Genomic DNA, 21126 nt, shown 5'->3' with positions numbered 1-21126 from the left:
TTCCAAACCACACTCCCTGGCAGCTATGCCCTCAGTGTCTCAGAAGCTAGGAACAGAATATGAAGATAGATGTGCTCCATGGGCCACTGCTATTGCAGTGCTCCTTCTGTCTAGGGAGTCTGCGTGCCTGCTCTGCCCTTCCCTTACTCAGTCATGGAAACCTGTTGCCTTCTCCAAGAGGTTCCCTCACAGCTCTCTTTCTGGCCTGTTTTGCTCAGTATCCTCAGGGCTGGAGGACAGGCACTATTTTCACAGCCCACCCCATATGTCTCAGCTGCTCCCAAGGCTCATCCTGACATGCACCCTGCTGCCTCCTAGGTGCTGCTTCCAGATCTCTGTAGAGATGGAAACGCAGGGGCTCATTCCCATTGTGAAGAATAGCAGGCCCAGTTACTCCCCAGACATGCAGGAACAAGCTGAGCCATGAACACACAGATGAGCAGGGCCAGTGGTGCTCCCCAACATGTTTAATCCTCATATACACGTGGGACAAATCCGTGCTGGGGGGAGGCCAGGGCTGAGTGCCCACCGGCTTCAACCAGGTAAGGACTTAAACTCTAGGGCTTTGCAGCTCTGTGGCAGGGAGATGGGAAGAGTCCATGGTACATGGGAAGTCCAGTGACGGTGGAGATGGGCAAGTTCCCCTGGAGGATGGAAGCTCATCAGTGCAGTGAATTCAATGCCAAGGAAAACACAGTGGAGCCCAGAGTGCTGCTGAGCACAGGGCCCCTGCTGCCATTTCCCAAGTGCTGGAGGTGGCCCCACCAGCTCCAGGCTGGTGCCAGTGCTGCTGCCCCACCAGATCACGTCAATAGCCTTCGTCTGCCCAAGTGATCTCGTAGTCTGGATACTTTGCTTTCAGCTTCTCTGTAGTCACCGAGTGCTTTGCTCGCCCAAAGCCCTGGAAGAGGAAGGAGAATCCAAAAGTAAAGCAGGCATGCTTATCGCTATAAGAGCTTATCAAGCAGCTGAGACACCTCAAAGCAACTGGATGCTCTGAGAGAAACCTACAGCCATGTAAGATGCCACTGATCCCCTGTCTGTGAAAGGCTTGTTGGCTCCGATCAGTATGTGACACCGGCTGAAACTGCGTGCAGCTCAGCCTGGTGCTGGCAGCACGGCGCCCGCCCAGGCATTGTGCCACCTCACCGCTCCAGAGCCATCCTGGGTGATAGGTGCCGGCAGAACCAGAGCTGCCATCACTGACACCATTCTCAGGGTACACAGGTGCATGGCCTCCACCCTGAGCCCCTCAGGACCCACTCAGGAAGTGGAAACAGATCTGTGGAGGCAGCTGAGCACTGTCTGCCCAAGGTGGACCTGGCGTGGAGCCACAGGGTAGAAAACGTGGCTCCTGCAGGCACCCCCAGCTCAGCACGCACTCATCCGTGGTCTCTGCACCTTGGCTCAGTGCTCCCCCTTTCAGCTGCTGCCTCATTTCACGCGGCAGGACTAGTGCGGCCATTTGTGCTGTCTCAGCGGCAGCCATTAGAAAGGAGGAGCCACATCCACGGAGAGCTCCTCGACGCCGGCGTACCCGTGTCGGGGATGCCCCAGCTGGGCTCAGAGCCGGGCTGGCCTCAAAGCCGGGCACCTCCGGAGCCTGACGCCGCCGGGCGGGGCCACTCACCACCGAGTATCCGTAGACGTGGATCTTCTTCTCCTCCTGCTGGTGGGAGATGCGGCCGCCCCCCAGGCACTCGCAGTCGAAGCCCTGCCGCTCCAGCTCCGCCGCCGCCTTGTCGTATATATCGGCTGCGGGGAGAGCGGGCCGCGGGGTCAGGCGGCCGGGGGACCGGCGCGGGGGCCGGGGCAGCGCCCGTTACCGCTACCGGCACCGCGGGGCTCCGGGAGGGGCGGGATGGAGCTGCTGGGGCCCGCCTGCGGGGACCCCGGCCCGGCCCGACCCCCGCCCCGCCCCGCCCGCCGCCGCCCCTCACCGTGGTACTCGGCCCAGCCGTGGCCCCGCACCACCTCCTTCCCGGCCGCGGCGGTGCCGGCGTGGCGGGGCCGCACTCTGAGCAGCACGTACTTGAAGACGCCGCCGCCGTCGATCTCCACGTCCGCCACGCGCCCCAGCGCCGCCGCCGCCGCCTCCGCCGCCATCGCTCCCGGGCCGCCGCCAGCCCCGCCCCTCTCGCGGCGGCCCCCGCCCCGCGGCCCCGCCCGTTCCGCCCGTTGCGGGCGGGGCTCCGCGGGAGCCGCCGGGCGGGGCGGGGCGGGGCGGGGCGGGGCGGGGCGGGGCGGGGCGGGGCTCCTCGGGTGGGGCGGCCCAGTCCCGGCCCTGCCCCGCCCCCTCCGGCCGGTCCGACCCCGGGCCGCGCCTCCCGGGCCCCGTTCCGGCTCCGGCCGCCGTCCCCGGCAGCCCCGTGGAGCCCCGCGGGCCGCCGGCAGCGCCCTGGGGTGCCCTCGGGCTCGGGGGGCTCCTCCCGGTGCCGCAGCGGGGCCCTGGGACCCGCCCCCCCCCCGGGGACGGACGTGTCCCGGAGCGCCGGGCTGGGGCTGGGGCCCTGGGCACGGGAAGGGCGCGTGGGCAGGCGCGGAGGGGCCCCGGCCGCCGCAGCTGGAGATCTGCAGGGTCCTGCGGGGCACCGAGCAGCAGCAGCGGTGCCCCGTGCCCCATGGTAAGCCCCGGCTCCTCCCTCCCCCCTCCCGCAGCTGCCCCGGCCCAGCAGCTCTGCGAGCAGCCCCCGGCAGCGCGCCCGCGGGCAGCCAGAGGGTGCCCGTCCCACCGCACCGACGGGAAAACGCCTATCTACAGAAGGGGATAAACGGGGGCTGGGGGGGGTCCTCGCGCCACATTCACATGATGTCATCCAGGAGGTTGGGGCTGGCCACCCAGTCCAAGGTGCGGGGCTCGGAGGCTGCCATGATCATGCACATGAACTGTTTGCCTGTCCTCTTGTCGATGGGGTAGATGGTGGTGGGGGTGAAGCGCTTGTTGCTCTCCACGAAGTCGCAGAGCTGCTCGTAGACAGCGGGGAACTCGTGCCGCAGGAATACGCCGCGGATGCGCAGCTCTCGCTGGATGTTGATGAAGCAGACCTCCCGCGCCTTGCGGCCCTCCTCGCCCTCCTTGTCGATGTCTGCTGTGCCGGGCGGTGGCGTCAGGATCAAGGTCTCCATGTCCCGCTCCTTCTTCGGGATCTTCTTCTCAGGGCTGGAGGAGGCTAAGGCCACCTTGGCATATTTCCTGACCGTTGGCACCTGCATCTTTGGAGACGGCCTCTCTGGCACTTTCTGTGCCACGGCCACGGTTACATTCAAGAGGAAACATTCATCAGGGTCATACTGGTTGCCAGTCTCCCGCAGCTCCCGGGCATAGTCCCCCAGGTTGTCCGAGTAGCTGTCCAGCTCCCGCAGGGACAGGTAGGTAGGGGACATGAGCAGGCTCTCCAGGCCAAACTGGAGGAAGTTCTCAGCCGAGCCCGAGTTGGGGAAGCCCAGGAAGAGCACGCCACGGCCTCGGGACAGGTAGCCCACCTTGGCGATGCGCGAGAAGGCCTTGTGCACCTCTGTGTTCTCCCGGCAGAACTGCAGCACGTGGCGGCAGACGCTGCCCACACGCCCATAGACGCAGCTTTCCTTGTGTGTGTCCCAGTCCTCGCGGCGGCAGTGCCGGGAGCAGTAGTATGTGTAGCAGCTGTGGCACGACTTGAAGTAGAGGCAGGCGTTGAACATGGTCTCCGTCCGCCGGCACTTGGCATTCGAGCACATCATCATGTCGTCCTCCTCTGCGCTCAGGTCAGGCGAGCAGTTCTCCAGCGGCTTCTCAAAGGTGCCGCTGGCTGGCGGGGAGGGCTGGGGGCGCGGGGTGCTACCAAAGGAGCTGGGACCCGGTTGCTCCTTTGTAGGCCGGAGCCCCTCAGGTGCTCCAGGAGGGACCTTCCTCCCCTCGCTCCGCCGGGGTGGCCCCGGGGTACTGCTGCTCAGGAGCTTCTTGAGCTGCTCAGCGATGCTGTCCCTGTCCCCAGCATGGTGGCCCGGTGCTGGCTTGTAGTCGATAACGAGGTCGGTGATGAGCTCGTCCAGCTGCTCCAGACTACGCTGGTGTGCTGAGCCACTCTCCTTGGAGACAGGCTGTGAGGCGCAGGGCACAGCATAGGGTGTCTGCTCCCGCCCTGCATCCAGCACATCCCAGCTGGCCGAGCGCCTCTCGCTCCTGCCCAGCCCGTTGGCACGGATGTCATTGTCAGTGATGGTGATCTCTGGCGTGACGTACCAGGAGCGGCCCAGGGGGCCACGGCTGCCGTCAGCATGCATGCGCTCGAGGATGGAGCTTTCTGAGAGGGACAGGGCAGCGTAGCGCTTGGGTGAGCTTGACAGGTTGATCACCACTGGCTGCCGGCGCTCATCAGGGGATAAGGCACGGTGCTGCTCCTGGGCAAGTAGGTTCTCGTAGCTGCGCCCACGCTGCAGGGCGTCCTCCCTGCGTGCTGCAGGTGCCAGGATGTTGTCCCAGGATTTGGAGTAGTGCTGGCTGTCCCGGGCCAGCCGCGGGGGGTTAGTGCTGTAGCTGGCGTGCCAGGAGGACAGCATGGCCTCACGCCCGGCTGGCTGTGGGGCAAAGCGCGACACCTGCAAGCTCTGGTAAGGCAGCGTGCTCCGCTCGGGGCAGTACCAGTCGCCAAAGTGCAAGGGCTGGGTGCTGCGGGGAGGGGGGCATGTCCGTGAAAGCATCTCCCGCTCACGGTACTTCCCGTAGTCCTCAGCGTAGAAGACCCTGGCTGAGGAGCCGAGGGCTGGGTATGTCCGGGCATCTTCAGCATAGATGGTTTTGATGGGGGTGCCACGGGGCGCATAGAAGCGGGGCTCCTCTCCATAGAAGGCATGGGTGGGTGCCTCCTGCACGGGGAAGCCCCGTGCCTCCTCCACATACAACGTCCGGGGTGGCACCGTGTGGACAGCGGCTTTGGCTGGGTCCTCTGCATAAAAGTGCTGCGGGGGGCCATGGCGCCCGGGGTAGGGGTAACTGGCATAGCCTGAGCTCCGCAGGGGCACAGCGGGGCTGGGGCACCGCACTGGTTCCTCCGCGTAGAAGAACTTGGTGGGGACGCTGGGGGCTGAGAAGGTCATGCAGCCCCTCTCAGGGTACTCCCTGAAGTCCCGTGAGGACGGCACTGGCACTGTCTGGTATGCCAGCGCCCGGGGGTCAGCCTCATAGAACTCACCAGGGTAGGGCAGGATCGGGGGCTCCCCACTGTAGGAGTCACTTGGTGTGGGTGTGCGGGACACGGACACCTGCCTGCTCCCTGGCACTGCCAGGCTGCGGGCAGCCCCAGGCGTGCGGGGCCAGCGCGGTGGCTCTGGCCTGCTGTGTGTGGCCCGCAGGCTGCGAGCGGTGTGCACCAGCACCGCCTCGTCTGGCTTGATATCCACCCGGCACTTGACATGGGGGCTGGCGCCCACCTTGGTGCTCAGCCCCTCCTCAAAGCAGTTGCTGCCCACGCAGAGCGGGGAGATGCGGCTGACGCTGCTGCGCTGTGGCTGCAGCTTGATGGGGTGCACCTCGTTGGCCAGCGCCCGCAGGGGTACGTGGCTCTCACGGCGCGGTGAAGGCTCGGTGCGGGACGTCTCCCGCACCACCCGCAGGGCCTCCCGCCCACGCCGGGCTGGTGGTGGTGATGCTGTGACAGTGATGGGCACTGGCGTGAAGGTGGACTTCACCCGTGGCGCACTCTTGGACCGGGCTCGCCTCTTTGGCTCACCCCGGGAAGCTTCCCTGGCTGGCGGGGGGGCCCTGCCACCATATGGGTCTGGCTTCAGAGGCACGCGCCTGCCTGGCAGCCCCGGCGCAGGCTCAGGAGTGCCGGGATGTGGGCAGGGGCGCTCCATGGCCGGGGGCGTGCCCAGCTGCTCGTCCAGTGACTCAAGGAAGTCAAAGCTCCTGCAGTGACGTTTGTTGAAGGGCTGCGGCTCGCGGGGCAGGGAGGAGGACATGGAGGCATCACATCGTGGCAGGGGCTGGCAGACGATCGAATCCCCAGGGGCTGTGGAGGCCACCTTTATGTCTTGGTACACCGTAGACACCAGGATATCAGGTGGGTCTGTTCGTGTCATCTTAAAAGTGACACTTCTATCACCAGTCCCCTTCAGATGACCTCAGAGGAAGGCAGCTGGCCCTGCAAGAGAACAGACAAGGTCCCTAAATCCTGTCGAGGATCTCAGGGGCCACGACAGCTCAGGATAAAGCCCCACAGCCCTTGGCTCAGGGAATTTCAGCCACCTCTTCAGAGCTGGGAGATCGGGGTGTCTCAGCCTCCGCTGCTGCTTTTAGAAGGCTGCTCCCCTCTGCGGGGAGAAGCAGAAAAACACCAGTCGGAGAAGTTTGCAATCCAGAGTACAAATAAAGGACCAAATGCCATAGCACCTGCAGGTGCACCTGGGAAGAAAGAGCTGCGTGGCACTGCTGTACCAGCTCACCATAGGGAGAGGAGTCTGCTGACCTCCGTGCCCCAGCTTTTGTGGCCAGGGCACAGGACATGGGGACCATCCTGCAGCATCACAATAAAGCTCAGAACAGTGGTTGGGGGACTCAGTAAGGGGCGGGTCTGTAGCAGATGGGAAACGTGTACCTGGCATTCCACCATGACCATCCAAGCAGCCAGGGGGGGTCTGCCTGGACTGCACACCCTTGTCCCAACACACGATGCACCCAATCCCAGCACTGTGGGCAGCACAGCACAGCCAGCAGCATCACTCAGGGGCAGGCACTGTGAGCACTCACCACACTCTCTGCCACTTCCCCACCAGCCATGGCTCGGAGCACCCCTGGGCTACCTGTGCACCTGAGACTCCTGCCAATAATCCAGCTCTGGAGGGGCTGTGCTCGCTCAGTGCCCTCCAGCTTTGTCCTCTCCCATGTCCCAGGCTGTCCTGCACCAGGTCATGTCTCTGCTGGTGGGCTGTAGCTCCTGTGTCTACACAGGACACAGGATCCAGTGCACACCAGGCACCAGCACAGTGCCTGTGGTGCTGCAAGCTGCTGTCTGCTGTGGGATGATCTTCCCAGCTGGGGGGGGCAGAGTCCCCCACCACACATGTGACGAGGAGGCACATCAGCATGATCCTGACACCCCCAAAGTGACCAGGGAAGAAGACAAGGTCCCAGAGGATCTGGTGGGTTTTGCAGGGATGTTCATTGCAAGACCATTGAAAAATGTCTGCAGACTGTAACTGGTACCGAGTGTGCTTACAGACAGCTTTGCCCACAGTGGGGACACCAACCATCTTTAACACTCACAAAATTTTTTTGGCCACCTGGCCAGGAGGCATGGAAGCATAAGTGTGTTCGAGCAGCTCCAGGAAACAACAAAGCTGCATGGCAAAGGCCATCAAAATGTGTTTTGCTTTGAACAGAAGCAGAGGACCACAGGGAATGTATTTCAGGGAGAAAAGTAACAGACTTTATTTGTCAAGCAGTAGTATCAACTAAGCAGAGATGTGGCAGAGGCCTTGGCTTCCTTGTAGCCTTCATTTCCCACTTGGATAAACCCCTGTCTTGTCCTGAAGTCAGGAGACATGGATGCTAGGCAAGGGGTGAATCTGGGGGGGCTGGGGGGAAGGCAGCAGGGGACATGTCCCTGGAGGGAATGAGGAGCCCAGTGGCCAGGGAGACATTGAGGCCAGTCTGGAAAAGGTCAGGAGGTGCCTTTGGGAGGGCCCCAGGGCACAGGGAAGCAGCACCCCCCTGCTGTGGTGATGCCAGCAGTGGCATTGGGGAGCCCATCCCCATGGTGTCAGGGCAGCTCACGGGCAGGGGATTGTGGCCTGCGGGCCAGGGTCCTACCTGGTCCGGCCGCAGCAGGGACTGGGTGGGTGGGCTGAGCTGGCCGAGGGCCCTGTGGTGGCTCCATCCCAGCACTGCAAAATAAAAGAGGCACGTGAGGGTCCCGGGAACTCTGGCCATGAGGGCAGGCAGTTGCTGGGGCTGTGGGGCAGAGGGGGCAGTGAGGTGGATCCTTCAACCACAGCCAGGCCCAGCCCTGGTGAGCCACTGCCTGCTCCCCCATGCACTGGAGCCACGGGCACTGCATTATACAGTGGGGCACATGTAGGGGGGACACGTTACACCTGCTCTGATTATACCGCAGGGGCATGTCCCCTCCCTGTCTGCCCCAGCAGCATCCCCTGCCTGCAAAGCCTTGTGAGGCCGTGCTGGTGGGGGAACTCGGGGACAGCAGCGGTTCAGTGCCGCCCAGGGTTGCTATGGTTTCCCCCAATTATTCCTCCTCTGCAAGGATAGCGTGGGTGCATGGGGAGGCTGGTGGGGCGGCTGCGCAGTGGGGGGCCAGGGGGAGCCAGGGCTTTGCAGCATCGCACGGGGAGTACCTGCAGCTTTGCGTGCTGGGGTCAGAGACGGGATGGTGATGCTGAGGCCATCTGTGGCAGGGACAGACACCAGTGTCACACAGGCCACCCTGCTCAGGTGGTGCTCAGCAGGGCCCCTGAGGAGGGCCTGAGCCATGGGGACAGCCGAGTTGGCAGGACTGTTCAGGTACCAAGTGCCTAGGGGTGAGCAGGGTCACTTCCATCCTCCCACATCCTGTATATCCCCAGCACCACTGCCCTTGGGAAGCTCCCAAAACAGGATTGCTCCCCACATGTGGCATGAATGGGTGGTACAGGGGCTGTGCAGTGCCAGTGTCTGTGCCCACTGCACTGCCCGGGCACCACAAGTGTTGCTGCTCCCTGCTTGCGTCCTTCCCCATGCCCACAGAGAGCGTGCTGGTGGTGGGCACAGCACTGAGCACCGCCACACACTGCACCACACACATTGCCAGTGCATGCTCTGTGCGTGCTATCTGGGCATTGCTCCACACCCGGCCTGCTGAGCGTGCTGAAGTGTGCTGCATGGGTGCCCTGTTCGGGGTACACAGCCAGCACGCCCCCTGCCTGTGCTACGTGCAAGCTGCCTACATGTGCACTGCACCGAGCACACTCTGGCTGCACCACCGCACACAGCGTGAGCACGCTGCTGGCGCACGCTGCGCTGCACTGAGCTCACTGCCTGTGCATGGCCCTGTGGCTGCTGCCAGCACGCTGGCAGCATCCACGGCCTCAGGTGCACTGTGTGTGTGCATGCATCAGAATGTGACCCAGGAACCCTCTGCACTGCAAGTACAGGGCTTGTGCAAACCATGCTGGACACACCACCAGTGTGCTGCCTCCTGTGCACACTGAGCACAGCCCAGGCCTGCGTGCTGCATGCACGCACCAGGAGGGTGCTGACAGCCAGTGCTGCCTGCACACTCTGCCCTGGGCATTGCCAGCGCACAGGTTCCCCAGTGAGGGAACCCACTGCCCCCGGCCCCCATGCACATGTCAATTACACAGTGCTCTCTGGCCCCTCCATTTCCCTGTGCCCCTGCCCCCAGCTCCTGTGCCCAGGGCACCCCCCACAGCCCCTGTCTGGAACCTGTAGCTCCCTGCCCCAGCACCCATGGGTGCCCCTGCACTCCCTGCCCCACCTGCATGGCCTGGAGGTGGGAGGGGTGTCACCCTGCTGGAGCATGGGGACCCAGCCCCAGTGCAGGGCAGTGCCCCAAGCCTCAGCTCTGGCATCTGGATATGGCGCAAGTGACACCTGCCGGGCAGGTGCAAGGACCCCTCTGGCCACCCCGGTGTCCCCCGCCTGCCCAGCCCCCAGACCTAGCCCCGTTCCCTCCTGCAGGGAAGGGTGCTGGGGGCTCCCACCCTGGGGGAGCATCCGCAGATAGGCATGGCCGAGGGAGCCGGGGGCGTCGGGCACTGGGGCCGGGAAGCATCGCCGGGTCCGGTGTCCCTCCCGCAGCCGCTGTCACCCGCGTGGCTTTCAGGGCCCGGGCCAGGGTCCGGGGTGGCTGCGTGGGGCGGGCGCCCCGGCGGGGCTGGGGGACGCGGCCGGGAGGCTCCGGGGCTGCCCCAGACGCTGCCGCCGCCGCTCCCCGGCGGCCCCAGGGCGGTGGCCCCGGGCACCCCCGCGCTGCGCTCCGGCATCCAGGCGGCTCCGGGCCCGCTGGGCCGCGCGGGGCGCTGAGCCCGGCCCCGGGCGAGATGGGCGCTGCCGTGGGGTGGGATGGGGGCACGGGGACGGGATGCGATGGGGTGGGAAGCCCCGGGGGGACGGGATGCGGGTGGGGACGGGGCTGTCCTGGAAGGGGGCTGGAGATGCGATGGGATGAGGAGGGCGGGGGGGCCGGGCTGCGGTGGCCCGGGGGGGACGGGGGATGGAATGGGGAAGTGGGGCACGGGAGAAGCGTGGGGGGATGCGATCGGATGGGATGGGATGGACCAAGGGGGGCGCAAGGAGACGGTCCCTGGGGTGCTGAAGGCCCCGAACCCCCCCCCCCCCTCCGCTCTGTCCCCTCTTTACCTGTTCCGCACCAGCGGCCTCGGCGGCCCCCCTGCTCCATCCCCACCGCCGCGCTACAGTCGGCCCGCCACCGCCCTAGTGGCCATGGTCCGGCACGGCACGGCACGGCACGGCACGGCACGGCACGGCACGGCACGGCACGGCACGGCACGGCACGGCACGGCACGGCACGGCACGGCACGGCGCTCCGCCGCGGCCGCCCGGCTCCGCTGCTTGTTTTCGCATAAATACGGCAGGCGGAGTTACCGGCCGGGGCCGGGCCGGGCCGGACAGGGGCCACCCCCCGGCACCGCCCCCCCCGCCCCCCGCCCGGCCCCGGTTCGGTTCGGTTCGGTTCGGCTCAGCCCGGCCCCATCCCCATCCCCGTCCCCGTCCCCATCCCCGTCCCCATCCCCATCGCCCCCCATCCCCATCCCCATCCCCATCCTTTCCCCGGCGCGACGGGGCTGCCTCTGCCCGCGGTGGCCGGAGCCCCGGGGGGGGGGCACTCAGGTGACACCGCGGCAGGCGCCGAGACGGGCGGGCACCGTGCCCGAGGGCTGCCAGCGCACGACGGCCGCAGCGGGCGGGCCCTGGCTCAGTGACCCCCTTCTCTCCCCGGCGGGAGGCCCTGGCCAGCGGCCCTGGCGCTGGGGACCCGCCGGGGTGGCCTGGGGGTCGCAGGCAGCTCCGAGCCCGGCGCTGCGGGCCTGTTGCCTGCACGCGTCTCTGCACAGCAGCTGCTTTCATGGGATTTGCTGCATTTCAAAGTCCTCCACAGCAAAGATCCGTCCTCCCTCTGCTGCGGCACCGCAAGCATCCCTCTGTACTCTCGTGTGTCTGCAGCGAGCGGAGGAACACTAGAGTCAGTGCCGTGCCAGCAGCATGCCCGCACATCCATGTGCACGCACACACATGCCCAGGCACACGCGCACATGGGGTGCACTCGGAGCGGGAGCACTGTCGGCTGCCGTGGCATGGTGCCTGCTGCAGGGAGCAGCGACGGGCACGGGCAGCGCCAGTGACCGAGTGCTTGCAGTTGTGCTCAGGTCTGGAAACTGACTCATGGTGACCCAGTGCAGATGTCCTTTCACGTGATCTCCGGGACTGTGGTGGTGGTGCACAGGGACGGACAGATGGATGGATGGATCCTTCACCTTCCCCCACTGCTGCTGAGCACCCAGGGGGCGGGGGGCCCAGGGATACACCTCCTGGCTGTACCCAGCACCTGTCTGTGCTGGTGGTGGCATTGTGACTCCCTGCAGAAATGTGCCATGGGCACTTTGCCCCTGTGCTCCCAGGGGTGCTGTGGGGACAGCTGAGAGAGCTGAGCCCCAGGAATTCATTGCACAAATGAGCAGGGCACAATGGCTGCAGATGCTGAGAGGGGCAGCTCTTGTGCGCAGCACAGGTGAGCAAAGCCCATTCTCAATGCAGGGCATTGGTGCCCGGGGCCCTGTCACTCCCCCTCAGCGTTTCCATTTTCTTCCCTGCGGGACACAGCGCTCATTTCGGCTGCTCCTGCTGCCCAGCTCCCAGCCCTGCAGCCCCTGCAGCCCCTGCTGCGCTGCTCCATCTGCTCCCCACCTGCCACCAGCCCTGCGCCAGCCAGCCCCATGCCTGAGCTGAGCCCTGATGAGGCTCGCTACACTGCCACTGCTGCACGTGGGTGCTTGGGCCAGGCCAGCTTGCAGCTCGGGGGGGCTCAGCACCCCACACAGCCACGGAGATGGGTGTAAATCTGCAGCTGCAAAGGGAGGGCAGGACAAGCAAGGCAGTGCTGGCTGGGAGCCAGCCAGAAAGCAAAGGGGTAAAATCCATGTAAATCACGCAAAAGATGCAGGAGACCAAATGCTGTGGGGAACACACAGAGTCCTGATGCAGGGGATGCTGCTGCCAGGCAGGTGCCGAGATGCCTGCACCAAGGGCACAGGGTCTGCATCCCCTGCAGTGCCACCTCTGCCCCTGCAGCTGTGGATTTGGGTGACACCTGCAAGGGCCAGGGCGGGTGGGAGTTCACAGTGGCTGTCACCCGTTCAGAGCCCCACACTTTAGGGCTGTTACAGAGCCTTAGCTGCCCAAGGGCAATGGGGCTCAGTGGCGGTGAGCAGGCTGGACTGTGTCCCCATGTGCCCTGTGGTGAGGGGCAGTGGGACCGTCTCCTCCCCCCATGTGGCTGCTGTTTCAGGTTGGGAAATGCAGGGGGCTGTGACCAGCTGTTCCCTTGGCCACCTCAGGCAGGACCAACCTCGGCTTTGGGGGTAGGGGGCTCAACCCCAACCTGTGCAGCCTGTGGGGAAGGGGGCATCACACCAGGCCTCCCCAAGGACCAGTCCACTGGGGCCAACATGATGCAAAGTCCATAGTGCTGGTCCCTGCTGTGCTCCCTCTCCCACAGTGCTGTGGGACATAGGTATCTGGAGACATTTTTTCTATTTCCAGCCTCCCTGAACTGCCCCATTTACCCTGACTCTGCTGAGGGAGCTGCTGCTTGCAGGGGTCAATCCCCACTGCCCCGCAGTGTGCCGGACCCCTCCAGCCTCCACCTGCACCTGCGGGTTCATCAAGATGTCCCCGTGCTGAGTGCCACCAGGTCATCTCACCACGCATGGGGACAGCTGACCCAGCCTGCTGTGCTGGAGCCATGGGACAGCATGGGGAGCTGGGAACGTGGGAAGGGGCAGGCATGGGGACAGACAGGCAGCACCCATGGGTCACCTGCCAGCCCTGAGGGCCACCCATCCCACTGGGGCTGCCACAGAGCCGGGCACCTCCTTGCTGCCATCCTGCTGGCCCTGGTGCTGGGGCCACCGAGTCCCGCCACACCCCCATCTCTCCTGCTCACTTTCATCAGTGCCTTCCTCTGACCGGCACAGCCCCGTAGGTGGCAAGGGAGTGACTGCAAAAACAGGGCGACCTAGCAGAGGCAGCCCCATCTCTGGATGGCAGGAAATGGAAAAATCTCAAAGGTTTTGGGCTTGGCTGGATTCACAAGCTGCTGCCTGGCTTCAAGCCCAGCTCCCTCCCAACTTGTGCTAGAGATGCAATATCCAGTTTGCTCAGGGCAGCACCTGCCACGGCAACAGCCCCTGAGGCCCCTTGGTGCTGAGCACCACAGCTTGGGGCAGGAGCTGGAGCACCAAGTGGGTGCCCTGAGATGCTGACCCAGGGGGGAATCAGGTGAGCGGTGCAGGACAGCCCTCAGATCTTCTGCTGGGATGGGAGCTCTCTGGGTCCCAGCCTCCGGCACTGACTGACATGATGGAAGGGGGGACATGGAGTGTGGACATGGGGAGAGGACAGCTCTGGCCATGCCAGTGCTGGGCAATGTCACAGCTAGAAAGACCTTCCTGGGCATTTGTGAAATGCTGCTGCATTCTACCAGGATGGCCCAAGACTAACCGAGGAAGCAAGCACAGTCAGTGAGGGAGCATTCTGCAGCAAGGTGGCTTTTTTGGGAGCCCTCTGGTGTCAGGCTGGCAGTGGGACTGGGGCACTGGGTGTGTTGGAGCCAGGGGAACCCAGCATGGCCAGGTCTGAGGGAGCAAAGGGAACTGGCGCTGCAGCGAGGCTCAGAAGGAAACGGGAGAAAAAAATAATTTGAAAGGAATTAAACATAGAAGTGGCTTCCATCTCTGTCTTGAGCACTGGCAAGACAGTGCATGCCCACCAGCATGGATGTACCTTGTGCTGAAGCTGCAGACCCACCAGCTGTGACGGACCGGGCAGCCAGGCCAGTACAGGTCACACCCCAGGATCTGTTCAGCGGGATGTGACAGGCTGGCATAAGCTACGTGGTAGGCAGATCCCCAAAACGCCCAGCCTGGGGAGATTAGGGCCAAGCCTCCCTCCCACAGGCTGCCCTTGCAAGCCCAGGGAACAAGGCAGGTGAATCCAACCCTCTGGATGTTTGGGGCTGCCCCGGACAGCATGTGAGCAATGTGGCAGATCCCCACATCACCTGGACTGGCAGCTCAGATATTCCCATGAGTTGTGCCAGGAAGGGCTGCACAGCCCCAAATGCATGGCTGCACAATAAGAGGATGCGAGCAGCCCCTGTGTGGGCCAAGCAGCTCAGCACAGGGACTGCAATTGGAAATGACAGCGCTGTGTAGGCAGCCACAAGCCTGGCCCCGGGGACACCGGTGAGATAGAGCCTGGTGTCAGGGTGATTGCACTCACAGGGTGATCGGTGAGAAACGGGGCCAGGGCATGACTCCAATCAAGCACGAGTGGCTCCAGCAAGGTAGGCGTGGAGATGGTTTCTGGGTCATGGCAGAAGGGTACTTGCCCTCCCAAACATGGCAGAAGCATCCGCACAACCCCAGCGCACAGCCTGCGGGAGCGGGTCAGGTTTCTGTACTGAGCATTCAGAGGTGATGCAGGGTCTGTGCTGTAGCCAGGACACCTAGTATGGCCCTGGACCAGCCTGGGACTTGCCTTGCGCTTGCCAACACCACCAACACTGCTTTGTTTATTTTAGCAAATCCATTCCCTGATCCCCCTGAAGCTCATGGCTGTGGTATCAGCACAGCTGGGGCTGGGTAAGGCTGGCAGCTTAGACACCGCTGTTGGGTGCTTTTCAGAGATTGGTCAAAGAGAAAGTTTTTACTCCAGGGCTCTGTTCAGCTCTTGCTGGTTCTCTGCAACTTTCAGGGCTTGTGTTTCTCCAAGTCACTGAACATGACCTCAGGACCTGGAGAATGTGACCACAAGAGCTGCCTGCAGTGCTCAGGTGCCCTAGAGCTGGTGAGACTGGTGGCAGCTGCCAGTCCCTGGCTGTGTGTGATCCTGGGCTGCTCGCTGTCCATGAGTGCTGCCGACACTGCAGCGGCATCCAGCAGAGGGCTCCAGCGCCAGGGCAACAGCATGGGGATAGGGGCTGCAGCACCCCCTGCCATAGCCACCCCATGGGAAATGGAGCCATGGGCATCCAGTGCTGTGCCCCTGTGGGCCCAGGGGACAGTGGGTCCGGGGGCCTGTGCGTGATTCGTGCACGGTACCGGGAAGGTACCAGGCGTGCTATGCACTGCTCTTCTCCCTCCCACACTGCTGAATTTACAGCAGGGATTAATATTTGATACCCTCCCTTCACTCCAAGCTCATTTTTCCCCGTCACCATCCTCGCTCCATGGGCAGCCAAGCAGGGCAGTGCGCTGAAGCCTGCTGGGGACTGCAGCAGCCTTGGTGGGGCCAGCAGCCTTCATGTCCCCTGCCCCATCCACAGGTGGGGGTAAGGGGGAGAGGGGCACAGGCAGGCTTGGGAAAATAGGGTTCCACGTTTGCTCAACCCCCCTGGCAAGGGGCACAGGGAAGGCTCTCTCTCCACCACCTCTCTGCAGGCATCACCACCACAAGCTGCTGGGAAATTCCATTTTCCATGGCAATGTGGGGATGCCCTGGCCAGGATGGGACCCCTGCCCACTGCCCTGCCTGCCTGGCCCCTTGCTGATGCTCACTGGGCCCTGAGCCTCCAGTCTGGGGGTGACGCTTGAGTAAGGAACAGCCAAGCCCTGCTGGAGAAGCAAGGAGCTGGGAGCTGTTGGGCCTGGGCTGGCTGTGGTGGGGCTCTCCCCTCCTCCAGCCTCTCTCTTCTTCCCATTGTCTCCCTTCCCTAGCTGACACAAGGGAGAAACCAGTCCTGCTGCCTGCCTCAGGGTCTAGGAACGGAGCCGGAGCCTGCCTTGCAGCCCATCTGGGAGCCCTCAGCCCTGCAGGCAAGGAGTTCAGTGTGGCCCCAGCAGGCGGTGGGAGCTGGGTCCTGGCTGTGTGTGCAGCAGCAGCAGCAGCAGCGCACCCCCCAGGGCCTTGCTCCAGCCCTCCCAAGTGCCACATGCCAGCATCCGCTGCTCATTACCCTCCTGAGACATCAGCTGCCCACCAGCCTCTGCTGTGATGGATGAACCAACCCCTTGTGCTGGGCTGGTGTCCCCTAAACCGGGCAGTGCTCAAGGCAGCAAGGCCAGGGGGAAGCCCCCTGTCCAACTCCTCTCGCTGGAACTGTTTTCTGCTGACAGTACAAGGGGTGTTTCTCCTAGCAGCTCCCAGCCGGCTCTTCTCCCAGCTGGCTGGCTCCTTCCTGCTGCCAGCCTGCACATGCCAGCACAGTCTCTGTCTGCATCTGCCTCCCAGGCCAAACCTCATGTACAGGTGGAGCTCCCGTGCTGACATGCTGCCCACCCGCACATGCCTGCCTGGAGCACGACAAGGGCACGGGGTGGCTGCACACCAGGAAGGTGGAACTGAGGAGAGCGGCACCTCCCAGGTCATCCCTGCCACCTGGGAACACAACAGCCTCCTCCTCCCATCTCACCTGTGCTGCCAGAGGAGGCCACGCTGCCAGCCTCCCCTCCTTGTTCCCAGTGTCAGTCAGAGCCAACCAATACTTGGAGATAACTACAAGTTCATGGGTTTGCAGGCTGGGTTGCGGCCCAACACAGCATCCTTCATACGGTTCTGAGCACAGTATATGTGTAGACAAATAAAACCTCCTGATTCAACGTCCTGGCTTCCTGCAGGCTGCTCCACACCTGAACCTTTTCCAGATACTTCACATCTCCTCATTTGGCCAAGGTCTGCCCAAGCCCGTAGGGCCCATGGGGCTCCAGTGCAACAGCTCTCTCCAGGCACCAGGGGATTGTTTCTCTTTGCTCAGCAACCTCTCTGGAAAGTGGTTGAAGGACAGGTCTGGATACTCACTGTGAGCCATCCTAGGGCCAAGCACATGTTGGAAGCCTGAGATGTTGAAGGCTTGTTTTGGAGGCAAAACCTCAAGTTAAAAAGGCTCCACCACTTGTCCTGGTATCTTTAAGCACCAGACTGAGCCAACTCTGGATTAATTACATTATGCCGTGATGAAGGCTGTTGCTAGGTTACAGCAACTGGTCCCTAAGCCCATCCTACTGCAGGATTTCCTCAGAATCACTCATTTGTGAGCTCAGGGGCATTCCAGAAGGACAAGCAAGCACTAGGATCTCACAAGGAGCAGGGCCCTCAACTGCAGGGAAGCTGCAGACAGCACATCCATCTCACATCTTGTCCCCAACCCAGCCACCTGCCTGCTTTGTCCTGCACCAGGTCCTGTCACACTCCAGCTGTTTTTCCGGTCCCGCAGCACCTCCAGGAGCCTGTATGGCCCTCTGCAGAGCAGGCTTCCTCAAAAGGCACCTGCAAGTTCCCACGTTCATTTTGCATCCTGATAATACCTGATCTTCGATAACCTTTTCATGTTCCCACCCAAGGCCTTGGCAAGCCAAGGGAAAACATGCTATGACCTTATGGGAGCAGCAGAAATAGGGTGAAACTGAATCCCCCAAAGTGCAGAATCATTGCACTCCTTGCACTTGGCTCATCATAAATCAAAGGGAATGATGAAGACCCAGTACACCAGTCAGCCAACTGCTAGCTGTGAGTCTGCCACAAGAAACAGCTGTGAATAAAGCCAGCACCATCCCAGGATGCAGCAGGAGATGCATTATATGGGAAACATTAAGTACAAGCCCTGGCACGACCTCATCTGGACTGGCACAGCCTCAGAAAGATGAACTCAGAGTGGAGCTGGTGCCAAGGACAGCCGCTAGAATGGCCGGGGGACAGCTTGTGCAGCAGAAGAGAGGCAGAGCTGGGATGAGAGGCAGAGCCGGGATATGAGCCCTGTCTGCACAGGACTGAGGTGGAGCAGTATTTAAACAACAGTGCTGGCAAAGGAACAAATAAGCAGAAATTGGCCAGGAATAAAATTGGATAGCAATTATCAGACAGCTCCTAAACCTCAAGGCAGAAGACTGACGTACAGCTTCCTACATGGGTGCTGGAAACAGCTGTTTTGGAGATGGTTGGAACTGCCATGACCAGTCCATCTGTCCTTGTGGTAATTTTCTACCTGGTATTTTGACAAAGGGATGGAGGAAGGCACAGGTTGGGTATGGAGAAACCTGGTCCTTTCAGCACAGACTGTGCCACACATGGCCAGGTACATGGCTTGACAGCAGTGATAAGCAGCTTGATTCACTTGCAGGGATGAATTTTATGACAGACTAACACGAGCAAGAGCAGGGATGGCCACCTGTTCTAAGGAGACTTGGGCCATCAGAAGGATGCTGTGAACATGCTGCCTTTGCACTAGATGAATACACAAGGAGATGATGTACAGCCACAGAGGAGTCAGACAGCTTCAGGCCATTCAGATGCAGGTGAGCTAGAAGGTCCTGCCGAAACTGGCTCCCAGCTGGAGAGCCACAGCGAAGTCTGCAGGCTTTGCAGTGTGCCTTGTGTGCAGAGATCAGAACATCAGCCTGCTCTCAGAGTACAACTTCATTTGTGTCTTGCCACAACAGCTGCATCAAGTCAGAGACAGCCAACAGTGACAGGAACTGCTAACTGTAGCATAATTTTACCATTCCAGGGATGGGGATACGAAGGAACCCTCCCCAAAATAAATGCTGGGCATATAACTCCCATTCACATCTCAGATTAGCAGCACAGCACCAGCTATCCCAGGTAACTATAACCCTGTTCACAAAGCAGATATCCAGACTCCCCCAGATGCCAAGTCCCGGGCATCTCACAAGCTCCTCCCGGGCCTGTGAGGCAGCCCAATGCTCAATGCTTCAAGCAAATGGAGGTTGCAGCTGTGACTTAGCAGCTGAGTGATCCTGGCTGGGAAGATACAGTGGGTGGGAACAGGACCATGGTAGTTACCTCTCATGACTTATCATGGATGGTTTGGCTTCAGATGGGCACAGTGGAAGCTGAGATTTAACTGTACCATGTCAGAGCACCCCATGGGATCTCAGTCCCATAGCAGTATGGAGGCAGGGGAGCAGGCAGTGCAGCTTTCAACTTTCAAGCTTTCAGCTTTTTAACTGCATGAAGTTCAACAAGGCCAAGTGCCGGGTCCTGCACCTGGGGCGCAATAACCCCAAGCAGAGCTACAGGCTGGGAGAGGAATGGTTGGAGAGCTGCCAGGCAGAGAAGGACCTGGGAGTGATGGTGGATAGTCGGCTGAATATGAGCCAGCAGTGTGCTCAGGTGGCCAAGAAGGCCAACGGCATCCTGGCTTGTATCAGGAACGGTGTGACCAGCAGGGCTAGGGAGGTGATCGTCCCCCTGTACTCAGCTCTGGTGAGGCCGCACCTCGAGTACTGTGTTCAGTTTTGGGCCCCTCACTACAAGAAGGACATGGAGGTGCTTGAGCGGGTGCAGAGAAGGGCGACAAAGCTGGTGAGGGGCCTGGAGAACAAGTCCTACGAGGAGCAGCTGAGGGAGCTGGGCTTGTTCAGCCTGGAGAAGAGGAGGCTCAGGGGCGACCTTATCGCTCTCTATGGGTACCTCAAGGGAGGCTGTAGCGAGGTGGGGGTTGGTCTGTTCTCCCACGTGCCTGGTGACAGGACGAGGGGGAATGGGCTTAAGTTGAGCCAGGGGAGTTTTAGGTTAGATGTTAGGAAGAACTTCTTCACTGAAAGGGTTGTGAGGCACTGGAACAGGCTGCCCAGGGAAGTGGTGGAGTCACCATCCCTGGAAGTCTTCAAAAGACGCTTAGATGTAGAGCTTAGGGATATGGTTTAGTGGGGACTGCTAGCGTTAGGTCAGAGGTTGGACTCGATGACCTTGAGGTCTCTTCCAACCTAGAAAATTCTGTGATTCTGTGATTTCAGACGTGTGCCTACAGTAGTAGCCCTCGAGGCCAGGGCTGCCCTTTCTGTACTTGAGAACCAGGCCCTTTAAACCGTCAGATTACACAAATTTGCACTTCTCCCTCCTGCTGCTCTTTACCAAATGAGACTTTATACAACATGCAGCTCTGGCCAGAGTTAATCGTAAGAAATCGCAGCTCCTCAGTCTTAAGGTCTTGATTTTTTTTTTTGGATGACTGATAAACCCAAACAGATAAAAACATACACTGGTAACTCTGGAGATACTCACAGGATCTATTTATATCAATGTGATCCTGCAGAAGCTTCCCTACAGTGACAGGCACGTACATATACTTCTTATATTTAGCTTTTTTGAAAGACTGGGCATGGGTGAGCCCAATTCAGACAAGGTCTATTTCTTTCTCTCCTCACTCACGCTTGCCAGTGCTGGATTACACCTTACTCTGTAGCTTTAACTAGTTCAGCATTTTCTGGAAAAGGGAGTCTTAAGTCTAAAAAATGCCTTTTTTCTGCTATTCTTCTCCACACTCCCACTTTACCCACTACATAGGATTTCTCTGGCCTTGCTGTCAAAGCCAAAATATGCCACATGCCCTCCTGGGTCTCTAGTGTAAGTAAAGAGAGCTCCCATATCTGCTTCTTTTAAAGGAGAATTTTGGATCAAAATGATTCATCTTTGCTTGTTTTTGTCTCAGTTCCTTGTATTGACAATGAACCTGAGCTGCAGGGAGTGTAAAGGCTCCTACTGGTAGTCAAATCTGGCCCAGGTGAAAAACAAACCAATGCCAACATAAACATTTCTAGGGGGCTCAGCGCTTGTTCAACCTTCTGCTAACCCATGAGCTGCATTCTCAAGGAGGCTGAGCTGAACAAAAATGCCTTCTCCTTTACGTGCTGTATGAAACAACAGCTCTCTCAGGACAGACCTCAGCTTTGGGAAAAAAAAAATCATGTTTTTTAAGTTCAACTTTTTCTGAATGATTTTTAATTTAGCACCCCTTTCCACAAAGTGTGAGAATGCAAAAACATGAGGATGTGACAGAAGGCTGTCCTTTTGTGAAAGAATCCTGGAGGGACAAGCAGCTCATGGGCCTGGGCAGACACACCTGCAGTGGAGAAGAAGATGTACAGAGGCAG

General features: G+C 61.1%; 2 protein-coding genes across 5 annotated transcripts; both read right to left on the bottom strand.

Moving 5' to 3' along the window:
• Nucleotides 1-452: 452 nt before the first annotated feature.
• On the bottom strand, nt 453-2816 carry PHPT1 (phosphohistidine phosphatase 1; the record flags this gene model as incomplete). 2 transcript variants are annotated; one of them, XM_084494526.1, is made up of 3 exons in its annotated part: nt 453-901; nt 1631-1755; nt 2033-2816. In XM_084494526.1, 3 exons carry the CDS (start codon nt 2814-2816, stop codon nt 809-811), a joined length of 1002 nt encoding a protein of 333 aa, XP_084350652.1. In that variant the 3' UTR covers nt 453-808. The 2 variants fall into 2 exon arrangements, with proteins under 2 accessions (XP_084350652.1, XP_084350653.1); XM_084494527.1 differs by having other exon boundaries at nt 1941-2121.
• Nucleotides 2803-10521, bottom strand: AJM1 (apical junction component 1 homolog; the record flags this gene model as incomplete). Of its 3 annotated transcripts, XM_084494477.1 has the most annotated exons (3): nt 10355-10521; nt 7790-7863; nt 2803-6122 (listed from the first exon to the last, which is right to left on the bottom strand). In XM_084494477.1, the coding sequence occupies exon 3, from the start codon at nt 6058-6060 to the stop codon at nt 2803-2805; it is 3258 nt and encodes a 1085-aa protein (XP_084350603.1). In that variant the 5' UTR covers nt 6061-6122; nt 7790-7863; nt 10355-10521. The 3 variants fall into 3 exon arrangements, with proteins under 3 accessions (XP_084350603.1, XP_084350604.1, XP_084350605.1); XM_084494478.1 differs by having other exon boundaries at nt 2803-7863; XM_084494479.1 differs by lacking the exon at nt 7790-7863.
• Between the last annotated feature and the right edge of the window lie 10605 nt (nt 10522-21126).

Source organism: Aythya ferina, assembly GCF_964211825.1.
Source record: "Aythya ferina genome assembly, chromosome: 20".
Taxonomy (NCBI): domain Eukaryota; kingdom Metazoa; phylum Chordata; class Aves; order Anseriformes; family Anatidae; genus Aythya; species Aythya ferina.
The sequence above is the reverse complement of the archived record's forward strand: the minus strand, read 5'-3'. Positions and strand labels throughout refer to the sequence as shown.